Source organism: Spea bombifrons, chromosome 5, assembly GCF_027358695.1.
Source record: "Spea bombifrons isolate aSpeBom1 chromosome 5, aSpeBom1.2.pri, whole genome shotgun sequence".
In the NCBI taxonomy this organism is placed as follows: domain Eukaryota; kingdom Metazoa; phylum Chordata; class Amphibia; order Anura; family Pelobatidae; genus Spea; species Spea bombifrons.
The window spans coordinates 21,349,980-21,377,584 of record NC_071091.1 but is presented as its reverse complement, the minus strand read 5'-3'; the positions used below and the strand labels follow the sequence as shown (position 1 = coordinate 21,377,584).

General features: G+C 37.3%; 1 protein-coding gene across 1 annotated transcript in view; it reads right to left on the bottom strand.

Annotated features, from left to right (window-relative positions):
- DNAH11 (dynein axonemal heavy chain 11) overlaps positions 1-24,840 on the bottom strand; it is a 94,972-nt gene extending 70,132 nt beyond the window's left edge. Inside the window, exons 1-23 of the mRNA XM_053466806.1 lie at positions 24,796-24,840; positions 23,685-23,828; positions 20,136-20,332; positions 19,085-19,274; positions 17,822-17,921; positions 16,197-16,408; positions 14,951-15,184; positions 13,432-13,599; positions 10,915-11,031; positions 10,067-10,204; positions 9,850-9,968; positions 9,497-9,692; positions 8,494-8,598; positions 7,641-8,036; positions 6,315-6,647; positions 5,575-5,829; positions 5,315-5,484; positions 4,423-4,645; positions 3,918-4,034; positions 3,480-3,566; positions 2,355-2,513; positions 2,076-2,159; positions 970-1,128 (exon numbers count right to left, since the gene is read on the bottom strand). Of these exons, the coding sequence (XP_053322781.1) occupies positions 970-1,128; positions 2,076-2,159; positions 2,355-2,513; positions 3,480-3,566; positions 3,918-4,034; positions 4,423-4,645; positions 5,315-5,484; positions 5,575-5,829; positions 6,315-6,647; positions 7,641-8,036; positions 8,494-8,598; positions 9,497-9,692; positions 9,850-9,968; positions 10,067-10,204; positions 10,915-11,031; positions 13,432-13,599; positions 14,951-15,184; positions 16,197-16,408; positions 17,822-17,921; positions 19,085-19,274; positions 20,136-20,332; positions 23,685-23,828; positions 24,796-24,840 (3,948 nt within the window). The remainder of the gene's footprint in view (positions 1-969; positions 1,129-2,075; positions 2,160-2,354; positions 2,514-3,479; positions 3,567-3,917; positions 4,035-4,422; positions 4,646-5,314; positions 5,485-5,574; positions 5,830-6,314; positions 6,648-7,640; positions 8,037-8,493; positions 8,599-9,496; positions 9,693-9,849; positions 9,969-10,066; positions 10,205-10,914; positions 11,032-13,431; positions 13,600-14,950; positions 15,185-16,196; positions 16,409-17,821; positions 17,922-19,084; positions 19,275-20,135; positions 20,333-23,684; positions 23,829-24,795) is intronic.
- Between the last annotated feature and the right edge of the window lie 2,765 nt (positions 24,841-27,605).

Sequence of the window (27,605 nt, the reverse complement as noted above, 5' to 3'; positions counted from 1 at the left end):
GGAGAAGTCCAAGTAGTTGACCCAGGGAAGTCCCCAGGAATAATAATGCCCTAAAATTGCATTCTGTACCTCTGTTTTAAAAAAAAAATTGTTTGAACTTGCTGGGCCAATATAGTACATAATTAAAATTTAAGTAATGAATTTATTATTATTAATTTACATATTTTATTTAAAATATTTTTAAAATATTACATTTTTGCAATACATTTTTTAAAAACCCATTTCAGACTATGTATTAAAAAAAAGCTTCATATCCATGCCAATTTTAGGTCACTTTGTTGTAGTAGACATCTCTGCCAATATGTTCCTGGTGTTATATGTCATGAGAACATTTTATGTACAAATAAGTTTTTGGAAAGTTTAAAAACAATCTAAATTTTTGACTTTTTTGTCCTCATCTACAAGACCTTTTCTGATGTAAAGATGCAAAATGAATACAATGGAAAATGGACGTAATGTCACTGTGCATTTCTGACATTGAAAATGTGTGATGTAGCTCTGTAGCTTCCATCACTGCCATCATCCACTTGTGTGCCCCTGTCATGTGATATATAGGGCATGTAATCTAGTTACTCAAATGTAGCATGCACATCTGAAGTGATCACATGGAAAAGCCCCATGAGCATTTTTGGAAATATATTACCACCTTAAAATTGTGTCCTAATTTCACTTACTAAATATTTCTGAATTCAGTATAAGACCCCAGAGTTTTCTGAATGCCAAGAACATACAATATAAAAGCTACACCTTGTGCTTGGAGAAATGTAAAAAGAAATGTACAGTTAAAGTATAAATATATAAAAGTATAAATCTGTATATATACGGTATATATATATATATATATATATATATATATATATATATATATATATATATATATATATATATATATACATATATATAAGTAATGGGAATTCTGTGCGCTATTCCAATCCCAGTGTTGTTTTTCAGCCATGGGAAAGAACTGACCTTTGTTGCGGCCATCAGCTGATTCCAGTGTCTGTCTCGGATTGCCGGGTTCTGTAAATCTGTTACAGCCCGCAGCGATGTTATCAAATTTTTTATAGTAAGATCCAAACCCACATACGCATCCCATGACCGGGCTTGTTTGTCCAGTGACCACATTTCCTATGGAACAGAATAGAGATTATGTAATTATATCTAAGGCAAATTAATGTGGGGCACGTGAGAAACATAAAACTGTGCTCCTGTCTCAAAAATAGAAATCCACCCTTTAATCTAGAAGACTTTGCTTTGGTTCCCACTTTTATATACATTTTTGGCTAATAGAAAGGGTTTTTTTGTTTGTTCAGTGGGCTGAACACATACGAATAGCTTAAATTCCATAATAGGGGTAAAGAAATAAAATATTAGAGAGTACACGTGTAGGTCAACCTTGGTGCACCTATTTTTAAGGCTACAACTCCCATCAATGTTGTCTAAGGGTGATGGGAGTTGCACTGAAAGCGCACCTGAGCATTTTTTTATATTGATTTTTTTCTAATGAAATAAATGTACTGTTTTTTTTATGTATTTGTTGAACATTGCTTTGATTGGGAGGTGGTACGCTTACATTTGTGGCGGTGTGTATCACAATCCCTGATGCCTGCATGCAAGCGGTGTATGTTACAGTGACAGCAAGCAGCTGTGATTGCACAGCGGGTCAACGGGCAGAGATTGGAACAGACTTTTCTGTTTTAATGTCAGAGAAGCTACTGATTTTGGAATATATTTATATATATATATATATATATATATATATATAATTTTAGAAAGGTAAACAAATCTACATCTGAGACTGAAAAAAAATCATTTTGGGCGCTAGGTAGTGAAAGTAAATGAATTATCTTCAAAGTAGAATCAATGTGACTTTACAGAGATAGTAAGGAAATTAAAAGGTTGTAGAATGTATATATAAACAATATTATTAAAAAATGTAATTCATGAACTAGACACACTTATTTTGCACAGAAAAACAGTATAATAGGGAGTATTAGTGAAGTTACCTGAAAATGAAAAATGAATGGTAAAATTTAAAGAAAATAAAATTAAAAAACATCAGCTGGGAAACTTGCCTTTGCAAACCTTCTTAGCTCAACATCCATCTGTTCCACATTAATCTGCCTCCACTGAGATTTAACCCAGTCTTCAATGCTGTTCTGGTAGGATAAATATTAAATACAGAATGAAATCAAACTATCTGTCCCTTTAAATACAACCATAGCAAGCATTAGCAAAAACACTTTACTTTGCAAAAACAGGCATTGATTTAACTGTTAAAATACACGTAGTATAGTGTAGCCAGAAAAATAAGTTATAAAAATATAATACATTTTGACCAAAATAAACCATACCCTAACATTGAAAATAATGTCCCACAACTCCTTCAGGAGTTTTATCTCTGTGCGACATTTTTTCATTTGCTTGTAGTCTGGAACTGCAACTTCAAATAGGTCTGCAGATTCTTGGATCTCTTGCAACTCTTCCTCCAGAACACATATGTCGTGATTTGCCTGTAGATTGCCAACACTACTTTTAATGTACAGTTATTACCATCACAAAGTGCTATCATGGTATACTCCCTCAAGTGGATTATTTAGAAAAAAAGTTATAACTGTAAATAGAAAGTCTTTATCTGAATTTACTTTCTGGAACCTTCAATGGCAAGAAGAAATAGCCCAAAACATTTTGGTTTGCATAGTTGGATAATGGATTTGTTGTTGTTCTTACTGACTTTCCAGGACTAACTTCCGCTTGTCCGATGTATGCAACTAGTTTACCAAAAAAATAATATTGCATCTGTGAGCCTTCCTTCCCAAGAACATTAACACAACGCAAAAGGTCTAATAAGCTCACAGAAATGTACTGTACATGCACCAGCCATCTATGGAGAGAACAGCGGTCTGTGGTAGGAAAAGTCATGAACCTATATGGTTACGGTATATTTTAAGATGCAGTAATAATCATTATAACAAATATTTGCCTATTTTGTTAAATAGTTTTGTTACCCTCGACACTTTCTTACATGCTCTCTCTCACCCTATGATCTCTGAATGGCGGAGAGGCCCTGTTTTGTTGCGGGGGGAGAGGGTGTGCCCCGAGGCGCCACCTTTTTGGGTAAGCGCTCCAGGAAGTCTAGAGTGAATAAGGGTGGGTGACAACTAATTTCGTTTTCGATTGGACAAATCCTCCACATTTTTGGTCCACTATGAGTCATTTAACAGGTGCCCCCCAACAATAAGTCTCTCTAACAACTGATTCAATAGACACTGCCTTTTTTTGGACCATCAAATCAATTCTGTTACTACCAAAAATTGCATCTTCAAAACTTTATTGGTGCTTAGCACACCAAGTAGAAGATAATTAGGCAGAATCTAGTAGATGAATCAAGAACAGTATAAGCAGTTAATATTATATTCATATAGCACAATCTTTTGACATTCTTACCCCATGAGTTATAAGTAACACACTTTACTCACTTTATCCAGACGAGCATATGGCTTTTGCACATTGTACTTGAAGGGTGCATCCAAACAAAACATATCTCTGAAATCTATCTGCTTCACCTGGAGATAGTAACAAAATATTAAAGCACTTAAGGATATAAATGGTGCTAGTATGAACAAAACCCTATCTGTAGCACCAGGCAAATTATCTGTATGCAAACACGTAAACCAGGCTTTGGGACAGCTATCCATGGTAGGCCTTCAACAAAGTTGAAAAGTAGAATTGTCATGACTAAGTTCCATTAACTTTCTAAGAAGAATAGAAAGAGGTGCAAGGACTTCTGTTGTATATCATTTAAGAAACCTCTGTTCCAGTTACATTCATCCAACTCAAGCTGTTTCTGCCAGCCAAGGACCCAAGGTAAGAAACCAGTACAGGTACAACTAGTATGTGGCTACACGTTTACTTACATCGAAAGCAGCACATCTTTTCCTGATAATGGAAACCTCCAATATCTGAAGAGGGGCAAGATCGTGTTTCATGGAAACTGCATTTTTTTTGGTGTTGTTCCATTTTTCTGGTAGTTCCTGTTGGAATGGGTTTTTAAAGACTGCCTGTGAGTTTAAATATCTTAACATAAAAACATGGACAAGTTTAATTTGTTTTACATATTGTAAACCCCAAAGGATTAACTTTAGTGACAGATCCTTGTCCTCCTTTCCGTCTCCTCTCTTAAAGCATTACAAAGGCTTTCTGAACCAATATGTTTCCAACAAATGGTAGCAGTATTGCAAACTGGTATATGGTTTATGTACATATATACCTCTTATTTTAATCTGTCAACAATATACTTTTCTTCTAGCATTTCATATGTGATATCAATGCCATGTGTAGTCCCGGAGGTTTTCTATAATATTCGTGTTTCCAGCCTAAAACCACTTTTGTTGTGTTAAACATTTTATTTTTTTCATTTACCTCTAATTGGGTGTATATCTGGTCTGGCAGTTTCTGTCCATAACTTTCCAGCAAGGCAATGGTCTGCTTGAGGGGCTCAAATAGTTCATCCGTTGCCACCTGCCTGTCTCTAACAGCGAGGAGAAGCTCCATGACACCCACAAGAGCCTTATAATCTCCTTTAGGAACGTTCTCCTGCAGACCAGCATTCGTCACCTTAATAAATTCTTCCAAGTCAATCAGGCTAACAAAAAAGGAACAAAATATTCTTATGAACAGGATAACATACTTATTACATCTTTTAGTCTGATATAATAGATCAATTTAGCAGTCAGAGATGGAATCAATGAGATGAGATCAATTTGAATTTGTGCTCTAGCTAATAATGGAGGCCTGTATATATAACATTTTAAAACATTATGACTTTTACATTGTCAAATATCCCTCTGCCTCTAGGAAGTGACAGTCCAATGGTGTCCCAGAATATTTGTGGGGATCCCTGAAATACAATAATATGTGTAGTGTGTATAGGAGACAATCTGTTCACAAATTAAAATGATAGCTTTTAATATAAAAGTTCATGTAAAGCCTCTTCCTACATCTCCTAAAAGAAAAACAGATCTTTTCAAGCCATGGATGGCTTTGGTTTACTTGTACTGTTTGGAGAGTCCCCAGTAACCTGTTACTATGTAAGAGAATTTCCATAGGGCAGGGATTTGGGTCACTGGGGTACTATATAACATTATTTGCCTGCATTCTCACATAGCAGCTAAAATTGGCTTAATGCAAACAATACAACACTGCCGATTATATATGGCCTTGGATTTTTGCCAGTTTCAGAATCTTACATTTTTACAGAAAATAGTCCCTAGCTTCAAGTTAAGATAAATCAAAAAGTGGATAAATATATTACCTGTCAGTGACAAATCTTAGAAGGTGTTCTTTAAACATCCAACTCCACCTCTTTAAGACTAAGAGCGTGGAGGTTTTAAAAGGCCTCACGTCTACCCTAAACCAGTTTTCAAAAACTTTGGAATCATCTAAGGAGTTAATGTGAATATACAGATTTTCGTAAAGGTCAATCTGAAAAGAAAACAAATAATTTAAAATACATTGATATTCTGGCATGAACTAAATGTAATACAGCTTTGATATCTTGCAGGTGCTACTTACCTGTTCCTTAAATTGTTCAATAGTAGGGGGGCTTTCAGGCACATGGTCATCTGCGTGCGCCTCAATTTCCTCTGAGGTTAACACATGACCATACAGGAGAAACTGCCTCATGAACTCAGTTCTGTCATCTGTCCACAAGTAGGAATAGGAATCAAACGTACTCTTGTAATCTGTCACTTTGTTGATAACAGTGGTAACTTTTTCCATAATTTCCTGCCGGATTTCTGAGAGATCTATCATTTCATCCATGTCATTCTAAAAAATAATAATCATAATCATATAAATAGAGGACACTTCTGATAAACTGCCCCATTCACCATCTTCCTGCGTCATTAACAAGAGAGTTATTCTATTGGCTGGTGTTTGGAGGGGAACAGCAAGGGGTCCGTATTCTCAGGAACCTCAGGACTCTGGCCACATCTCAACCCTATGGTGATGACACAGGCACAATACAAACCCACAATATTTCTCTTATGTAATATATTTGAGCCATAGAACCATGTTTGCTTCTCCTGTCTTATGAAGCACATTAAGTTTGTTGCACATACTGCTTGTTACTTGGGGCATCAGTTTTGTACCAGATCTTTTCTTGAAACAGAAAGTCACCCGCTAACTCCTTATCTTGGCCGTTCAGTATGTGGATCCTCTCTGACCAATGAAAATTAGTCCTCTCTATTTTTTATTTCCATTTATTAAATAGTAGACAAGCATGCAGTTATTTTTTTAAAAAATGGAGGTACCTGGTAGTTGTTGGCTTCAAAATGATTGGCAATCCGTTTTACTTGCCCAGACATTTTAAAAATGTCACCTAAAAGCTCTTCCATCAGGTCATACAATCCATCCCCATCTTCTTTTTGTAATGAAGGCTTGAAAAATATTTCGTTGGTGTGAAGACTCATTTGTGCCTCAAATAAAGGAGCTGGCTTTAATTTTTCCTCTGTGTTTTCCATAAAGAATTGCAAGGAATGCAAGATTGCATGGTATAAACCATCATTTACAATATCATCAATGTACTCTACGTACATTTTCCATGAGTCTGACTCAGGATCGGCCTTAAGGAGTTTCATGTTTTCCTAGAGAAACAAATAATTAATCATTGTACATATGATAATCGCAGAAGTTTGGGTTGTTACAGATGTCTAGTGTTGAAAATACCCCATCTAAACAGGTGGATGTTTGTAGGCGAGCTGAACATTTCAAGTCACTCAGTTCTTCTTGTTGGAGAAGCTCACTGGGGTAAACATTTCATAACACATACTAAGGTTTGTCAGTTCTCCTAGAAGCCTATGTTTAGTGGAAACAAAACTCAACGAGCCACAAATGGACAAATGACATGCTTCAGATTGCTAAGAAAGCCTAAAGGGATTTGTGCGCTCTCTAATTTTTTTTATTTCCTAAGTTGCCATATAAGCTTCTAGTAAAAACCTCTTTAAAAATTTTAATGAGTGTTTAGTTTGTTCTTGTATGTTACTCAATGATTGAGCTATGATGCGGCCAGGGCTGGATTTACCAAGGTGCAAATGGAGCAGTAGCTTCAGGACCCCAGTGTGGTGAGGGGCCCACAAAGTTTCCAGATGGGATGAGCTACATTTATTGGTTTCAAAAAGCATATAATTGCTTCTTCTGACTACACAACAAGCATTGGTGCTGCTGCTTCCCCCTCTCTTCTGTTGGACAGGAGCTCCAGGATATGGCATCATATGCCAGCACCCCATCACACCTTCAGAGACCACAAAGGAAGGGCAGCAAGCAATGGCACGGTTACAGGTACAGGTGTAATTAAGAATTGTTTTTGAGCTTATATCACTATGGTGAAGAATGGACAGTATGAGTTTGCATCAGTGTGTTAGACTCTGGGGAAAAAACCTAATTTGTAAAACCAAGGGGGGATTCGCCCCTGTAAATGATGGTGAATTTTAAGCCCTAACTGGTCTCCTGGTCTAAAAAAATTTACAAACAGTGAGATGCAAGAGGGGCCCATCTTATACAACTGCTCCTTAATCTGGCCTTGGGTTAGACAGTATTTTTCATACATGAAAATTTGGACTTGGGTTTGGTTCACTTACCCATGCAAGATTTTGAATTTTTTGTCCATCGTCTTGCATTGATTTGTATTTCTTATACAGTCTTTCCTTTTTGTCATCTAGATTTATCAGGGCATCCTTCTTATTGTCTTTTCTTGAATACAGAGGCTGTTCTGCCCAAGTCTTCATGATATGTTGGATTGCTTCTATGTTATCTTTTGACTGTTGTACTCTTTGTTCCAGGTCATGAACGATGGTTTTCATTGTAACAATGTAATCCCAGCAGTCCTCGTGATTCCAGGTGTACAGCTCCTCCGCACTCTTGAGTTGCGCATTAATAAACTTCATGTCTTCCTTGATCAAGGGATATTCAACTTCCAATACAGTTTGTTTTAGTTTGTTGTACCACTGAACAATGAGTTCTAAGTTCCCAATATACTACAAAATGGAGTAAAGAATTCAAACAAAGATCAATTAACCTCAAACTGTTTTTTAGATCTTATAAATTGTTCATCTTGTGCATTGCCCCAAACAATAAAAATGAAACCAATATATTCTTAAGGTGAGATCTCCATGTAGCAGACCAGACAATGGTTATCACTTGTGGGCACCACAGGGACAAAGTGGAAACTGCATTTTCACCTGGCACCACCCCTTACGTACACCGGGCTTCAATAAAACCAACAAATTCTATGATGCTGTGTTGGGTCCCTCAACGATGAAGACCCCATAGGAAAGCACTCTACACTCTTTCTTGATCCCAGCAAGTCATTTGACACCATAAATACCTATGCCTTTTTTACAGTACATCAATATATTAAAAGCCACAAAACATGTTAAAACAATATTGGCGAAATTTCAGTACAAGATACCGCAGATTTATTGGAGCACAAACCTTATGCAAGAGCTCTCTTTTTTCAAATATAAACAATGCTGCCGTGGGGATGTCTGTTTGATTTAATATCTGTAAATATTTCACTTCTCGTAACACGGCAACCAGCTGCAAAGAAATAATTAACAAAAAAATATTATTTTCTGTAAAAATATATATGTATATTATACAGAAGTGTAAAATTATTTTCTGTGTTAATTCCATAGGCATATAATTTCTACCTGTATGTATTTAAATATTATCATCATATTGTAAGCAATTTAATAAGCAGTTTGTTGCTGACATCCTCTTCTCCTGAGGTAAACAGTGATTAAAAAGTAAGAATTGTAATGATTAAAAAGCAGGAATATTATCTTAATAAGTCACCCTAGCTTAGGTATCACTCCCATATTGAGCTATTAAAGCATCATATGCATATGGCATTAGAGGTCCATGACCCACAACCAATTATAATGTATCTACAACTGTTGATTAAGCTGGGATGAATTGGGGCATTATAAGGCTCTCCCATTCACCTGCCCCACTGTATATCACTCGCACTGTGCTGGGGTGGCACAAGGATAAGTCTGGTCAGAAGTGGTCTTCATGGAAGACTTGCGGCCAAAAAGCCATCCTACGTGGGAACAAGGCCAAGTGACTAGTCACAAAAACACAGGAACTGGGGTGCAGAAAAATGCCAACAGATGTTCTGGATTGATGAGTCAAAATGTGAAATATTTGGTTGAAGCAGAAGGCAGTTTGTTGGCTGAAGGGCTGGTCTAGGATTACATGAAGAGAGAGAAGCAACGGAGGCTGCCTAAATCCACAGAACTGTGGTTAGTTCTCCAAGATGTTTTGAAGGCAAAGGGGGGGTCACACCAAATATGGATTTGATTTAGATTTCTATTCTGTTCACTCACTTTGCATTTTGTGAAATGATAAAAATAAACTATAAACATGTTTATTTGTGAAAGCATTCTTACTTTACAGCATTTTTTCACAGCTACCTAAAACTCTTTTTACCAACCTTTTGGTCAAAGTTCACACTCAAAAGCCCATCTTCCAAATTACGCTTGATGAGTGGTCTATCCAAATTAAATTCACACACATTATCCACTTTAGATTTCCATTTATCGTAGGCCAATTCTTCGTGTTGGTCAAGTAACGTCATCATCTCCATATATTTTTGATAAACAATTGAAGCTTCAGGACTTTCCATGCTCCTGCGATATATATTAACAGCAAATGAAATAACATTTATTCATTATTAATTAATTTATTACTATTTAGAGAATGTCAGAGGGACTTTAGAGGGACAATGGGATTATGTTGGTGACACCAAGCATATATGTTCTCACACGTAAACAAGGTTTGACTCACGGATGCTGAATGAATCTGAAATTTGACCACAATGTCTGGATCCGGTCTTTGAGTTCTCTTGTCCATTTCAGAATACCACAGGTAACTGGCATATTTTTGTGTACAACATCATTTTCCTCCTAAGTAATAAAAAATATATAACATGTAATAATTCAGCTCAATGATAAAGCTAAGAGGACTCGGTATGAAGCTCTTACAGATGGAAATTATTGTTTACCTGTTTAACATGTTCATCATACACCTGCTTGCATCTGTCTAGCTCATCGTTGTACATCATCAGTAGCGCAAAATAATTTGTATTGAATATGTCCAATATAACTGGCCTTTCAAGATAGTAGCCTGAAATAGCCAGCACCTGCGGAGAAACATGAAATGTAAAATGAGTTTCTTTGAAACACAGATCAATTGTGGTTGTCGAGACATGTGAATGCTACAGTATGAACATCAACCTATGTCAGGGACTATTATTGGCCCAGGACACTAAAGATTCTTGCGTTTATATGTTTACCTCTTCTACCTCCTAAAATCAGCAGTGAAATTCTAAATAATGGGATGTCACAAGCCTGTTCTCCTCAACTGAAACTTAAATGGTTAAATATTTTGTAGGACTAAATAAAAGTAATTAACCTACCATTGTAGCTCTAGTAGATGTGAACATGGAAGCTTGCCATGGTGCACACAGGCTTATTTGCATTTCAGCATCTACTTTTCTGATTAAGTAACAGCAGGATGAACACATTACCATTTGTTCCACCAGAGTGAACAGGTACCTCCCTAGTGACCATATTAATTTACCACAGAGTGCGTATTAACACTTTTAAATTGCTACCTTTATTCACAAACTGCCAGTTAGAGAAATAAGATTGGAAAGCTGCATTGGTTCATATACAGAAGATAGTATACATACAATCTAGCTTTATAAGAATAAAGGAGAACATTGTGCTCCCTTGGAGTTCCTTTCTTGCCTTCCACACATTTTGATGATCAGCCAAGCATCAAGTAAATTTTACCTTGTGCTTTATTATTTCTGACCACTTGGACAAAGCTTTACAAAATGCATCATACCTTGAATGCCGATTCTAAACCGGAACAATCGTTGAAAGCTTCACAAAGCAGTGACGCAAGCTGTGTGTCAAAATCCAGTACTTTTCCCTTGAATTCAACATAGTTATTTTCAAATTCCTGTAAGTAATGAAAATGAAGTGAAAACATATAATTTCATTTAATGTTTGATTTTTTTCGTATTTATATTTCCATGTCTTGATATACAATAAAGTCATATCCAAGGCATTTCATGCAGATTTCCCTTAATTTCCCATCATCTATCTGGGAAGGTTGCGCTGGAATCTGATGGTCAGACACGTAGATGTTCTTCCTAGACTTTGCCGGCATTTCTTCTAGCACTAAGATGTCCACAGCTGTGCAGTTCCTTTGGAAAGCTATTATCACAAACATTACAATGTGACCATTTAAAATGTGAGCGAGGTATCAGTGTACCACTATGTAACAATATGAAAGTGATATGATATATAAAAATTATAGGTATACTGGAATAATAGAATTCCTGGACTGGATGTCTGCCAGATGGCAATAAGGTGCTACATTGTAGGTGGTAATGTTGGATCAGTTTTGTGTGTTTTGACAGACTGGATTGCTCCACCAGGACCCACCACTGTCTTAAAGTGGCTCTGGCTAGTGAAAGCTCAGGTGTTTACTATTCTTGCTCAGGTAATACTGCATCAAGAGCTAGTGACAGAGTCTGCATAAGGACCTTCATGATCTCATGACACATGGACTGCACCTGCCAGAGTACCTTCAAGGGGAAGATCTCCAAGCTCTAAACGTCTTGTATCCTAAAGCCTACTTTCACATTTTCATACCAAGTATTGGATACATGCTAGTACATGCACCTTTTGTTCATCAGACTTAAGAAGAACACATAAGGAAAAATAAATACAAAGTTTACATTCAGAGCTCAGATGCCTCTAGAGCAGCGGTTCTCAACCTGTGGGTCACGACCCCTTTGGGGGGGTCGAATGAACCTTTCACAGGGGTTGCCTAACACCATCGGAAAACACATATTTCACAATATATAATTACATATTTTTATGGTTGGGGTCACCACAACATGAGGAACTGTATTAAAGGGTCGTGGCATTAGGAAGGTTGAGAACCACTGCTCTAAAGTGTCATCCATCTTTCTAAATTTCAGTTCTTTCTCTCCAAACACTTGATCTTGCATTTTTCAATCTGTCTCATAGTTCCCCTTGATTTCTTTAATATTCCTTTCAACATTATTAAGTACTCTAATTTTAAAGTACTGCCTATATTATTCAGGAGTAGCTCAAGAGGTTTATATATCACCCTAGGAAACGCTGCTTTGACCTATGATTCATTTCGGTTGCTCGTCTATTTTATCTATAACCTATCAATGTTCTCCGGAAATAAAAATATTTCACAAGTAGAGCTTCCTATCATCATTATTACTATTATTATTATAATTGTTATACTATCTGTTTTAAAAAGTTTTATTAATCCAACGTATTTGGTTATAATTAAAACAAAGGGTTACATTGGTAAATCAGTAGACTACAAGCCAAGAACAACGCTACTAGAAGATTATTTATATAGAAAATCTAATCACGAAACTATGTGGAATTGCACCCTAATCCCAATGGCTATTAACAAGACTGTCTCAGTGTCATTCTGTCCCGCAGATAAATATCAGTCTGCAAATATTGAGTGGACTCTTGGCGACAGACTTGATAAGGCACGCTTTCTATAGCTTGCGTCTTCTTTGATTTGCTTTGAATTCTTCGGTTCATATAACAAGGCTTTTATAGGCAAACAATTATTAGTCCTGTGCAAGGGGCAGTGAAGCGACATAATCGGGTGGCCCAGTCATGGCATTTCAAAGAGGGGCAATTGTCCTACTAGCGCCTTCCACTGGACACCCATGGTCTTGCATGAGAGTGTCTAACAGAGTTAAGGTTTCAACTCACTAAATGAATGGTTCATCCCGACAAGTTTATCCCCAAAAATAGAAGGTGAGCTGGCCCTGCATAATACGCAGTTTCGTTGGTTAGGTGATATTTAACTATTACCCTAAGCCGTCACTTTATTCTTGTAGGAGAAGCTTGCTGGGGTTTGGCCGTTCATAAAGCATACTAGTGTCAGGGAGCACAAATGTTCAGCTCCTGTTTTAGTAAATAAACCCCAATTAGTCTATGGAAGCTCTTTTATGCATACTATGGGTTACAGGTTTTTTCAGGTACTATTTGAAAACCTTTACAGAGCAGGTAAGGCGATAAAGAAATCAAAACTCTAGAAGTATTAAAAAAAAACAACATGTAGCATTGAAGATATGAAATTATTAAAAGTCACTTAAATAAAACTGTCCCTTTGCATGATGCTTTTCCTGTGGTTGGAGTTGAATAAACAGGAATTTAGTTAATTTATTGGATTTTTTTACATTTTTTTGTGTGCACAAGATATATATATATATTTGTTTCTTACAATTACTTGTTCATTGAATCAGTGTATCTAGATATTGACAAGCATTGTGCAAAAAAGTTAAATTACCTTATAGGCACAGTCAGTAGGATCATATGAAATGTCTTTAAATACTTGGCAGCTTTCTGTGAATTCTTCATACAAGTGACACACATGTTCATTTAAGGTTTTGCCCTTATTCCCACCAAACTCAAGCTTTTCAAGTCTTTGAAATTCAAGCATTGTTACAAAAATATCCTACAATGTAAAACACACAAGTTAAAAACATTCATTGTATCCACTGTTACGCTTATCTTGATACAGCATAGTATATAGTGTGATGCAATGTCAGCTAGCAAAACAATGCACAACAGTTTCAACAATAATGCGATAATGCGGGGGTATTTCTAATAAGAAAAAATAACACAATCCAGTGCTTTACGGGTATGTATTAACTTTACACTGTACATTGACTTTTCTATTTTGCATTATTATTATTATTATCATTATTATTATTATTATTATCTGTTATTTATATAGCGCCAACAGTTTACGCAGCGCAATACATAAATTCAAGGGGGATGACAAGACGAGAATTGACAGACTAAGACAAACCGATACATTAGGTGGAGAGAGCCCGGCTCGCAAGCGAACGATCTTGAGGGAAGCTTATAGAGTTGTACCCTGTTAGCCATAGAAAGTGAGAACGGTTTGGTAAAAATGATACCTTTATTGGGTAATTGACGTATAATGGATTGCAAGCTTTAAAGACTATCTAGGTCTCTTCTTCAGGCATAAGAAGACACCTAGATAGTCTCAAAGGCTTGCAATTTTTGGCTTTTGCAACCCACTAACTGACTCTATATAATTCCCATAGACATTACAATTGGCTAAGGTACCCCTTTGTGACAAATAATAATACTCCAAAAAGCCTTGCCTTCATTATTATGCCCCTGGCTATAATAAAAAAAGTTGAACTATACAGTTCAATAGGCTATTGAAAAACTTTTGACTGGTTGAGAGACATACTAGCAGCACAAATTAAAAAACACCGCTATACAAACTACAGCAAAAGCTTGTCAAAAGGTCTTAGGCAAAGTTTTTATCTGAGCGCAATCCTATAGCCGTATGAACCCATGTGGAGAGAGAAATAGCTGTACAGTAAATGTAACTATTACATACGTGATGGCATCTTTGAAATATTGGACATCATTCAGATAAGATTACAAATATTCTCATAGTGCTCTATGAGTTTCTTTTCATTAAAATAATTAAGCATAGAATTCTGCACACGGGATAATTATTTTTTTCCCCCCAGAAAAAAAAGGTATCTGCGGTTCAAAGCCTTAAAATGTAATATCTACCCAATTAAATATAATTGTTGTGGTCACTGACTGTGTCAAATGGGAGTAATTATGGTAATAATTGTAATTATAACTATTACAAGAATGTATTATTTTAAGTAGAATATGTGTCTTACGTAAGGTGTGAAAGTAGTGTTTTTCTTAAATGATACATGTATGCGAGCTCATTTGCAATTCATATCACACTACTGTAAGTATTTATAGTGTTCAGGAGTGCAAAGGATACAATTAGAAGATTTAAATACCTCAATCTTCATTAATCGCTCAAGAAATCTGTCATATCTTGCAAACACCATTTGAGATTTGAAATCCCAAGGTTTGAACCTTTTGCCATCTCTGTAAAATGTCCCCAATTTACTTCTGTGACTTAGAAATGAATGTTTAAAGTTCCTGAGCACACCGAGTGCAACTTGCACATGCTCCAAAGCATCTTCAGTTTCCTCTTTGAAGAGGTCTTCCGGTGAAAGATATGATTTTGCCTGGAATTTAATGAGGAAAAAATCAGTTTGGAATAACGAGCATAAATGGGTCAATGTAGGCCAATGAGCGATAATTAATAAGCACAAATTGTAATTTAATATCTTAAATCCCTCTAGATTGTAAACTTGAGAGCGGGGCCCTTTAAATGTAAGTATTGCAAGAAGCACTCTATTCAATTGTTGTCACTGTATACATAAAATAATAATATTAATAATAATAATAATAAAAATAATAATGTATTTCTAATGTCCCTAACATGTTATATGTATATAAATATATATATCTTTCAATATCCCACTCCTGTGAATGTCTCATGGATAAAAACTGCTGCATTAAACTTATACAGCTATGATATCACTGAACAGTCAACAAAACTCAAGGTCCTTTTGGCTGATGGGTAAAACCATAGTATTTCGTGTAGTTTTGTCTTTGGGGCATATCATATATTGATATAACAAACAGTGCCCCAACAGCTGCCAAGTTCTGAGGGTACCAACTATGGACAATGCCTTAAAGTTTCAATTTTTATATCTGCTTTGATATGTATGAAATGTATTTATTTTTAATCACCAATTATGGAATAAATTCAGGATGACATGAAAAGCATATAGCAATGTCGTGCAAATAATGAAGACAACAGTATATTTGGGGGAAAGTATCATGGAATGTTGAGTGTTTTAGTCTGGTAAGTAAATGCTATGTAACAAAGCTGAAAGTGATCTAAAAGAGTACTTTTAGTTTAAAACATAGAAACAGAATTCAGCCTTATCTAGTTGGCCCATTTCTCCTAATATAGAGACTCAGACCTTAGTCAGCCCTTGATCTTGTCGTAGTTTAGTTTGTATAGTATAGTCCTTTATGTATCTTTGAATACTAAGGATATTAACATATTTTAAGCAAGATAATTTTTTTCAAAAACGCTTGCAAATTTCTGTAAAATTTCAAATCACTTTTAATGGTCACATTTAGATAAGGAGCCAGTCTTTCTACAGAGGATGTTGGGAAATGTACCTGTTGAATGAATAAATTACAAAACTCCTGCAGGAGGACAATAATCCGAGCGGGAACACAGTAAAACCTGGAGTGACTCCAGATCAAACAGATAGTATGAAGCAAAGGAGCAATTAAAGTTTGGATGTGAGGGAATTCTGCCTCCTCCAGTGATTTTATATGTGGCTTGAGCGCTTTCAGGTGTAGATCCACATCTTCAGCTTCACAAAGTGCTTTAACAAATTGAAAAACAGAATTAAACTAAAAAATACTTAATTTATAATTCATACAATTTATAGAATTTTTTTCCAATGTATTACTTTAACAACTGATTAAAATCATGGTGAGTATGCACATTCATACAGTAGTGGTTATGAAGCCAAAGTGATAATAATAACCAGACATAGACTCTACATGTGTAGAGGACACGTAGTATTATATCTATGTATAACAGTACATTAAAGTAGGTTAACAGGGATTTTATACTTTTTAGTACATATTTTTCTTAACTGCCAACAAACAGATATGTCATAAAAAGTCAGAACAATATGACCGTAGAGGAAACTTCCCATGGTGGAGAAGTAGAAGCACTCCTGTTAAGCTAGAAGGAAACAGATGTTGCCAAGAGTATGGCTATAAAATGCCTGCCAGATTTGTAACGAATTGTAATCGTTACAGAATAACGACCATGTAATAACCATAGGATGCAGGGAGTCGGAAGCAGAGGATTGGAGAAATAGGAGTTAAGCACAAGTCCATTGTAGGCTATCTATAATAAAATGTCAATGTACATTAGTGTAACCGGTTGAAGTGGTTGGAGAAGCAGCATATTTATTCATCGCCTTGACCCCCCATATTGTTGAGTTCCACTTGCGCGAGAGCTTAAGTTTATGATCCTGTATCTTAATCACAGAGGGTTACACATTCGTTTAGAAAGAGACGCGTTTCGGCACCGCTCTCCGCAAATCTATCTGCATACTTCTGGCCTCTCAGTGCGCTTTCACAAAAGGGTGGAGCCAGAGGGCAGCCTATCCCCCATTCCTCCAATCGGAAGAGAGTGTGCCCAGAGGCTCTGCCCATTTGCGCACCAGGATCCCTAGTTCATGGAGAAGCGGATGAAGACAGAAGACATGGGAAGAAGCGGAACAAGAAAGAAGACATAAGGAGAAGTGGACAAAAACAAGAAGAGGCAAGAGAAGTGGAACTGTGGGAAAGGAGACAGGGACACAGAAGTGATCGATAGAAAAAATAAGGAGACATTGAAAGAGAGGAAGCATAAGAGTGTGAATGATAGCGTGAGAAAGAGTGAGAGAGAGTGTGAGCGAGAGTGCGCATGAGACAGTAAACGGGGGTAAGTGACAACAAATGCAAAAACCCTTTAAGTTATGTCCAAAAAGAAAGGACAGGAAACAAAACTCATTGTCTGAAAACGAATGGACCATTTGCACAAGTCTAAAAATAGCAAAAACAAACAATCAAGCAACGTGACATGGGGCTTTAGCTAATATTATTATTTAGTATTATTTGCGACTATTGTTTGACAAATGTTCAACAAACGTGCCAGAGAACCAATTTTATAGAAAGAATGTCATGAAATTCAGCCAGCATTTCATGTAAAGCGCCTGCCGTGCCGCAGTCTTACTTACCCTCTTTTACTTCTTTTGTGATGTTCTGGAATATTGGATAGTAGCTGCTTTCTTTCTCCTCCAAAATAGTAGCCATTTTCTGAACAGCAGGCGACTGGAGCTAAAGTAGACAGAATTAAGTGAATGTCAGTAAATGTGTAGAGAGTTTAAGAATTGTAATGGTCTATTCAAAACCAAGGGCTGACCTAGGCACCCTAGGCATCCCCTCCTGCTTATAATTGGTTGCTAAAATAGGATAGACTCATATAGTGGCATCACCCATTAACTCTGCACCCAGGGCAGCTTAATTGGCTTTGAATTCACTCCCATGCTGATATGCCTCCGACATGCCTTAATATATGATGTATCAACACAGTCAGAAAAGATGCCTAAAGGATGATTGTGCCTTTTTCCTGTATGGAATATCATGAGTACCATGTATATTTGATTGTATAAAACATGTTTACTCAAAGCACAATGCAGTGTTTCAGTTCCCAATGTGATATATGATCATATAATTATCACACTCTCATAGCTCCTGACATAGCTTCTTCTGAAGACGCCTGTTATTTTTGTAAAGTTTATTGGCACTTGAAATTCAGCACAATAGATGGAACAGCACCTTTAAAAACAAATCATTTCACACTAACCCTATTAATGATGATGTAATTAAAGTAACTTGATAACGTTTAGCTAAAGTTGAGTGCCTTGCAATTCTACAACCCTAATTATAATGATGTAAATACTTGCTGCTGCCCTATGGTGACTGTGTAAAGATCCATGAAAGCCCAGATTTGTTTCTCTGTCTATGGCGCTACAGAATTATATTATAGCTCTGATATTTAGAGTCATTTACAAACTGATGAGATATTGCATGGGGTTTACAGTGTAATGTGTGACCTCAAGTTCATTCTCTTACTTTATTTCATTCTGGGATTGTAGCTGTTTGCTGTTCAGAATAAATTCTCCAGCCATCCAGGCTCATGAAAAGTAAAAGGGCTGAATGTTTTTAGTTATTGTTATTGGTGTGGGAATTGTTAACCTTGTTAACCAACTTATTGATAAATATGGTGTTTATTTAAAATATTAAGGGAGCAATTCTGTGCTCATACAGGTGTCTTAGGGTGGTTCCGTAAGCCAGGTCCAGTATATACACACATACATTAGAGCATATTTTATGTCTATACGTTGGTCTATAACCCCGAACAGAACATTGTCAAGAAAGAAAAGGAGAGAGACAAAAGGATATATTAATTAAAGAGTTAAATGTAATGTAGCACATACCTGCTCAAAAATGCTTGTAAGATTTTCTCGTCTTGTCTTCCAGAAATCGAGCTCTGTTTCTGGACCAGGGTTGTGACCCTGGACCAGAGGCTGTGAAGAATCCCTTTCTACTATATCCCGTATCTGATAAGACCATTTTATGATCATTGATTCAAATGTGTGTAGGGCTCCTCTGGCAAATTGGGTTTCCCTGTAATACAAAAATGAATGAAGTAGAAAAAAATCACAATCTACAATCATAAAAACTGAGGTGGTTGAGCCAGCTAGTGCGCAGCATTTGAGTCATTCCTTCTTGGGTTGCGCCTTTTGAGAACCAAAATCTTGACCAGGGGAGGGAGTTTAAGCCAGCTTGGCTCCGGCTTATGCAACATTCTTCATGAGTTGGACAGAACCAACGACAAACCCATATGTTTAGCCACAACCAAACAAAAAATGATGTTTCAGAATTATCCCTCTTTGTTTTCTTAAATAATTCAATGTATAGCAGAATTATTACTAAGCTAAAATTACCTGGGAGACCACGACAAAAATAATAAAAATACCACTACCAAATTAGCCTATATTGTGCAATGTCCTATTGAGATTTTTGTCTTCCACGTTCAGGTTTAATAAATCTCCTCATAGCAATTTAGATTCAGTTGTTATGGTAAGGTACATGCCCCTGATTTATTATTATGAGCTTGAGAATCGGTCTGAGGTCTCTGCTCCAAGTTTTTCTTTAACTTAGCGACATTTGGGGGTTATTGGGCATGTGGTACCACCAACACCAAAAAGTTCAAATTTTTACTGTAGAACATTATTCCAGTTGCTTTTTTTTGACAAACATTCAACAAGAACTAGTACAATCCACAGAACAATCTGATCAAAATCAATGTGGAAAATATGTTACAATCAGAAAATCAGACTCGGGAAGTATTTTTACACAACTGTAGTTAAATCCTGTGTAAACTATTGTCATATATATAAATAATAACAACTTTTGTTAACATAGCGCCATTCACAAAGTATATTCTGTATCATTCAGAAACATATAGATTATTCTCATTCTTACTTGTTGTTTGCACTGTACTGGATTGGTTCAATTGTTGTTGCCGTGGTCGGAATTGGTAAAATTGTTTTTCCTGCTAAAAGACCCTTTACAATATGTATCTTATTCTTCATATCCTCCACATGATGATCCATGTCTTCAGAAATAAAACAGGGCCAAGACCGGTGATTCTTCTTATTAGATAGGACAGGTACAACAACCTAGGTAGAGGATGTATGTCACTATTGATGTAATTAAATATATATTAAAATAAAAGAACAACAAGATACACACATACACATTTTCCCATGTATTCTTGCCTACCCTTGCACACAAACATCCTATTTTATACTTTCCTTACACATGCTTACTTACCTTTACACTTGCCTTAACATACAAGCTTTCCTTCATGCAAACACTTGCCCATTGAGTTATTTTTAAACTGCAGATATTCTACTCTTTAATAGAATATGTATCTAATGTTTTCACTATCACTTCACTATCCCACAGAAAGAGGAACTAACTTAAGAAAAAATCAAAACCAACAATGTTGCATGCCTGAGACCCATGAATCTGTCACTGAAAGTTACTTCTGTGGAAGTCATAAAATAGGAACAATGCAAAAAATACGCTGCTTGGCATTGTTCTTTTATCTCGCATACTCTAATCGTACTTGAAATAAATATTTGCACTGTGATCAGGTGTTATTGTGAAATTTTGAGTAATAGTCAAAGAGAGATATGAAGCATTCTGTTGCTGGAGATGAATGTATAGCATTGCTCTAACAATTCAGTAAACAGTAAGAATAATGGGACTTGTGATATTTGCCAGCAGCGATTTCCACATTCTTGTTTATAAGTCTTTCTTAGCAACAAATGAGGGCAAACGATGCTCTTTTGCAACATCAAGATAGGTCTTAAACCTGTTTGGATCGATCTCACAGATATGAGGTTGTCAGTGAGAATTCTGAGACATTTCTTATTTACGGATTAAGCCATGTTGAAATAAGATACAGTTGACATACAGTACTTAGTAATCTAATATACCGTATACCAAAAACTCATGGTTAGGCCAAGTAGTTTAGGTTAAAGGGGAACGTCCATCATTTTTTTCTGTACGAGACATACTTATATTATCACCATAGTCTGGAGATCTGTCCCACTGTCGACACAGTCCTCTCCACAAATGTGTGTGAATGAAAAAAAGTGTGAGTACAAGAGCCACAGGGGAGACTTGGGCCCCATTAAATATAAAGAGAGCCCAAATTTGGACAACATCATCAGTTGGTGTGGTACTAAGAACTACTTTTCATGCTTTTCATCTGAATACCTTCCATTTACATAACTTCTATTATGCTATATAATAAGCTAAGGTACTGAATTTATAAAAGAAAATGTTCCATACTCTCTATGGTTCTATGGAAGACAAGATATCTTCATTTCTAGAAACCCTAATTTTGGGTACCTCTTGGTAATGTAGGGAAGCCTAAAGAGAAAAGGACTTTATGCATGTAGTCAGTCCCATAGTGAGAGTATATGTGCATGTATGCATATACTTGCTGTATATATGAAACTGAAGTTCTGAGTTCTATAGTCTTTACAGAATAAAATGAAACAATTGATATAGAGAAAAATGTGTTCTCCTCTCAACCAAAGGTTTATCCGTATGAGCACATTGAAGAGAGGTGGCACAAAATATTCTATACCCAGAAGTGTAGGCTAAATTACACCAGACTTGCCCAGGGCTCAGAGTTTAAGTTATGACTAGACTTGCACATTCATTTTCGTACTAATATGTTTTCTTGCTACCGCGTTACCGTTTCGTCCATTCGTCCTAATAACGAACAAATTAATGCAACATTGGACAAAAGAAACGAAAGACGCAGGGCCCCGGTGCGAGAATCTACCCTCTCCCTACCCACTTCTCACTATCTACCCTCTCCCTACCTCCCCTTCTCACTATCTACCCTCTCCCTACCCCCTTCTCACTATCTACCCTCTCCCTACCCCCTTCTCACTATCTACCCTCTCCCTACCCCTTTCTCACTATCTACCCTCTCCCTACCCCCTTCTCACTATCTACCCTCTCCCTACCCTCCCCCTTCTCACTATCTACCCTCTCCCTACCCCTTCTCACTATCTACCCTCTCCCTACCCCCCTTCTCACTATCTACCCTCTCCCTACCCCCCTTCTCACTATCTACCCACCCCCTTCTCACTATCTACCCTCCCTCTTCTCACTATCTACCCTCTCCCCTTCTCACTATCTACCCTCTCCCCCTTCTCACTATCTACCCTCCCCCTTCTCACTATCTACCCTCCCCCTTCTCACTATCTACCCTCTCCCTACCCCCCTTTGTAGGTCACTTACCGTGCAGTCCTGTGGTGGGGGCGCGAGGCCTCTGTCTCGCCGCGGTGCGCACGGCTTCACTGCTGAGCGCCGGCATATGACGTCACCCGAGACAGACGCCTCACGCTCCCACCACTTCAGTCGGGGCAGCGATGAGGCAGGCAGCGGCAGCCAAGGAGACAGAAGGGCGCCGAGCGGTTTGCTAAAACAACCGCTCGGCACCCCTTGGGCCCCCCTGACTGGCAGAACTCCAGGGCCCGGTTGCAGTCATGACCCCTGCGACCCTGGTAGTTCTGCCACTGGAAAGACGAATGTGCGCAATACCAAAATCTTTGTACATTTGTTCTTTTTAACTACACTAAGAGAAGGAGAATTTCATCATTTTGCCTGCACTAAGAGGAGGGACATGGAGTGAGCTAATCTTCGTTTCTCCAATCAGCTCACTCCTGTCACATCCTGCTGAGAGCTTGTCCAATGGCTGTGCTGCATCTAGCAGACTAGTAATGAAGAGAGCCTATATAAGAGCAGAGCAGGCAGGGGATCCGTTCATTTCACTGTGATTGCTTTATGTGACACTGCTGTGCTGCATCTGGGCATTTTACAGAGTGAGATTCTCTGTCTGCCATTTCTCACAGTGTCTAAGACCCTCTAAAGTTTTGATTTAATTAATTTAATTAATTAATGTAATTAAGATCATTTAACCACTCCACTACTATTCTTTATCTTAACACCACAACTCTAAGCTAATTTTGACCCTCTTTCTTCCATCCATTGGTCTCAAATTCCTTATTGAACATCTTCTATGCGTTTATTTCTTGTTTCCATGGCAACCAGACGACGAAATGGGATTATTGAGAATAATGTTGGATGGATTTTGTGGAATACGAAGAAAATTTGTATTGTGAAAACGAACACAAACTTTCTGTCGGCGCCCAATTATAGTTATGACACTGTCATTACCATAAGGTCAACATTGCTTCAGTAAAACTCTCCTTGGTAAGGACACTGGAGAACCTTGTGACTTGGCCCTTCTTTCTTTATAAGATTTTTTGCTATACATTCACAACTTGAAGCACCAAAAATCAGTAGATGGTCTATCTGGTTGAAGACCCTGAAGTGTTATAATAGGTCTTTATCATATATTGCTCAATGATTTCTGCCTATTTTGTATTTATTGAATTTCACTTTTTACACATTTTACATCACAGTTATGGCACATCTTACCTCTTCCATTAGAACTGATGTCTGCTTCAGCGATGAACATGATAACTCTCCAAACTGTAGTACATTCTTGTAGTTGTCTAGCCCAATACTTGTTGGAACCTTCTTCATAATATAAACTGCTTTGTTCTTTGTGTTTGGGATGATCTACAAAAATGGGAGAATTACTGTATGTGTTGGGTAACAGATTTAACATCTAACATTTTTAAAAATTCTAAATTCTACCTTTGCTCTAAAAAACAAGATTTGCTGAATACTGTGCCCATAGCTCTATGTCTCTAGGTTACTTGCATGTAAGCAGACAATCTATTGCCTAGGGTTTGTGGCCATCTAGTGCCACTGTAAATTGAGTTTATCTATGGAGGGGCAAGGGGATCCTCATTTAGCACCCTGCCCAGTGAGTCATGGAGTCATGATGTGGTCTGCATTTTGAAATATGTGTTGCAGGTATCAGGACAAACAATATGCATTTCCAAGTTATAGCAGAATATATATATAATATTGATATATTGACATAATTTCCTATAGATTCAGCTTAGGTTCTTCATTTTCCCATTGTGTGACATTATAGCTGCATAAGTTTTCAGTGAATAATGATGTCACCAGTACAATATTCTAATAAAATACACTCTGTGAAATTATATTGCTACAACATATTAACCATAGCAAGATGTGGTTTCTCAGGCTAAGCAAACCTCCACTGTTCATGCAGAATCCCATTTGCTAAAGAAAATGACATCTAGATAAATTAAACAATAGGTGTCATACATTTCAATTGTCACTCTTTCCTCTCCCTAATGCCCCCCTATTCTATAATCTTAACATGTTTGCTGGGAATAAGTCTATCCCAGATACAATAATGTGTATAGAAACAGCAGAAATGTGTTTACAATACAATTGAATTGTGCAACTGAAATATACTGTGTTTCTAGATGCCTTCATTGGTTACACAAAGTCACATAAAAGGTCTTTTAAAGCCCTTCCCCCAAGTATACCTCTTACAAAGCCCCCTAAAACAAATGCATCCTTCTTTGGCTATTAGAAATGTTGAGAGGTATGAGGCATTGTCTAAGAGAAAAACTCTATCTACTAAGACTGGCCCCTTTCCACCGACCATCACATTACCCTGTTCCACAATGTTTTGTGCATGGTAGGACATGGCGGAGCTTCCTGGTCATAGACAAGAAGCAGAAGCTGAGAATCTAAACAAAATCATAACATTTGCCAATTGATTAGCTGAGAACAGCTCCATTAAACTAAACGGTGATCTAGACTATCTGTATCTATTAGGTGATAGTCAGGCAGCAAGACTGGAAAAAAGTAGAGCTTTAGGTGTGGAGTCAAAACTTGTAAAGTATTGTAGGAAATGGAAGTGGAGAAGAACCTCCATAGGTGGGACCAAGCTCCAGATAGATTGGCACCTATAGTATGCTTAAAGAGAAGGCTTTTTCATGCATTGGGGCCTGGAGCTGTCCAGCAAAGTGGTGGGACAAGCAATGTCCAATCGGTCGAAGTAGGTGGCTTCTAGAAATCTTTACAGTAAGAAATACATCTAGGTCTGAGATAGAGCTATAGCCTCTTGACAGTACAGCACAATGTTGCCACCTCAGCCACCTCTGAAATTACTGAGTTTAACTAGACTATTAACTAAAGATAACTAATATTTACAAACCTATGGGATAGCATAATATTTTTTATGTAAGGGTGTTACCTGAAATTAACTTTTATTAACACAAATAAGTATTCTCCATCTTCAGTCAATCATATTAACAAGGTGCAGCAAGAATAATACTTTATGTAACTTTTAGGTGTACTTTGTGTAATAGTTTGATAAACACTAATCTTATAACACACATACCTCCTGGATTGTAGTTAAATTCCCATTTGATATAACTGTGAAAATCATCATGACTTGGTCTTCACGGTCAAGAAAATCTTTGATTAACTTCTCGTTGAGCTCATCCTCCACAAACATTGTCCATCTGTCTGTCTTGATCTTTATTATGCGCTGGATCCAGCCTCCCAAATACTGTACTCTTTCATCCTCCCAGAAAGGAGGGATTGGGGCCTCTTCTTCATCCAATTCCATCCTTAAACTTTACACTCTGGAATCTTTACTCACTTTCTTCAAGAAATGAAACATTACAGTGTTACTTTCTATTCTGTACGCAATTTTTACTGACACATTGAGGGGGTTGTGCCTTCTGGTGCAGACGTTCTGCAACTCGCAATAACATCCCTTGGATTGCTATGGCGACTGCATCACTTTTACAACTACTCTATATATGTGACCCCAATTGACTGAAAGTTATTTATTAATATGGAATAAAGACTTGTAGGGGCAACAGTGAACGATAATAACTCAGTGCTCTGATAAACCTATCCCACCCTTCAATCTACCATACATTAGTCGTGTCATTGCAAAATTACTCGTCTCTCAACTGCTGTTCCATAAATGTCCATAACATCAGTACACTATTAGATGGTCACACGCTGATGTTACATCAGAATTTTAAGTGACATCCCCACATATGAAGATCAGACATTCCTTTTGGAGGATAAACTATCATGGAATCTGTTACTGACAACCTGTCTTGGACATCCCCACGAAACATCATACCCATCTTTACTCATCTAGATCTCTCCCAACCATTTTCATATGCCCCAGCAGACCATTTAAAAGACTCACCAATATATATAATATATATACATACACATCAATGTACCATATATTCATTTTATGAACACTTGGTAAGATATTGAAGGTTTTTTTTCACTTGATGCAGCATTAAAATGTTTTGCAGCATTAGATTACAAATGTCTAAGAGCGCCTTAATTAACCTACGCTGTTATATTCACTTTAAAGTGTTATTATTACTATATCGATACGCATTCATCCCACTGTATCGATCCCACCTCTTAATTTAACCCTTTCTAGCCCATATCTGCTTGGTTGAAACCCTGTATGTGGTGTTTACCTCTCCACTCTCTGCCTTCTTCTCCCCTCCACTCTTCAGAGTACCTGTTGCTTTGCATTCAGGTCCTTATCTGTGAAAGCTATTTGCTGTACACTCTGCATGTAGCAGCTTTTGTAACGTCCCCAAATAGTGTGGCTTGGTGTGGCTTGGGGCGGGCCAGGGTTTGAATTATGTGCTGTCTGATGCCGTCGCGTCCTGTTTCCCTGGGGATACACAGCTCCATGTACTGTGTGACTCACGCAGACTCAAACAGAGCACGCCCCGGCTGCCCTCAGCCCACAGTGCTAAGTCACTAGCCCCTGGAATGGGGCATGCATATTATACTCAGGGCTTTATTCACTTTTCTTTATTAAGGGCCATCACTAGCAAGAATGTCCATGAACATGGTCTGAGCTGGTCCTGCATAATGCATAATTCAATGTGTAAAGAGGTGTTGAAGAACCTTTGCTGATTTGATTATGCATTATACAAAATTCATTGAAAAAATGTGGCAAACTATGTAATATATTAAACTTAAATAAATAGAACACTGATACTGTTTGTTTAAATAATTTAGTAATAAGGAAGTATTTTACCAGTGCAGGCTGCTCTGACCAGTGTGTATGTTCAATTCCCAAACTGGAAACTAGACAGCGTATTCATGAGAGTTGTGCGTAGGTTGATATGACATCATGTTGTCAGTGTTGCGTAATGCCATGTGTGGATTTGCCTGCATCATAAGGGTAGTTAAGATGGCAATTCTCTCTCTGGTTAAGTCAGAAGGGTGCAGGTCACCCTATCCCCATTTGGGTCCTGATTAATGGAAACCAAAGGTTGACAAGGATCTATTATTGTTTCATTACAGACTGGGGAGATGCCACTAGATAACTCTCAATGACCTTATTTTTAATTTCAGCAATTTTCTAACTGAGCGACCAAGAGCAGGAGTCAAAGTACATCTTTCGTT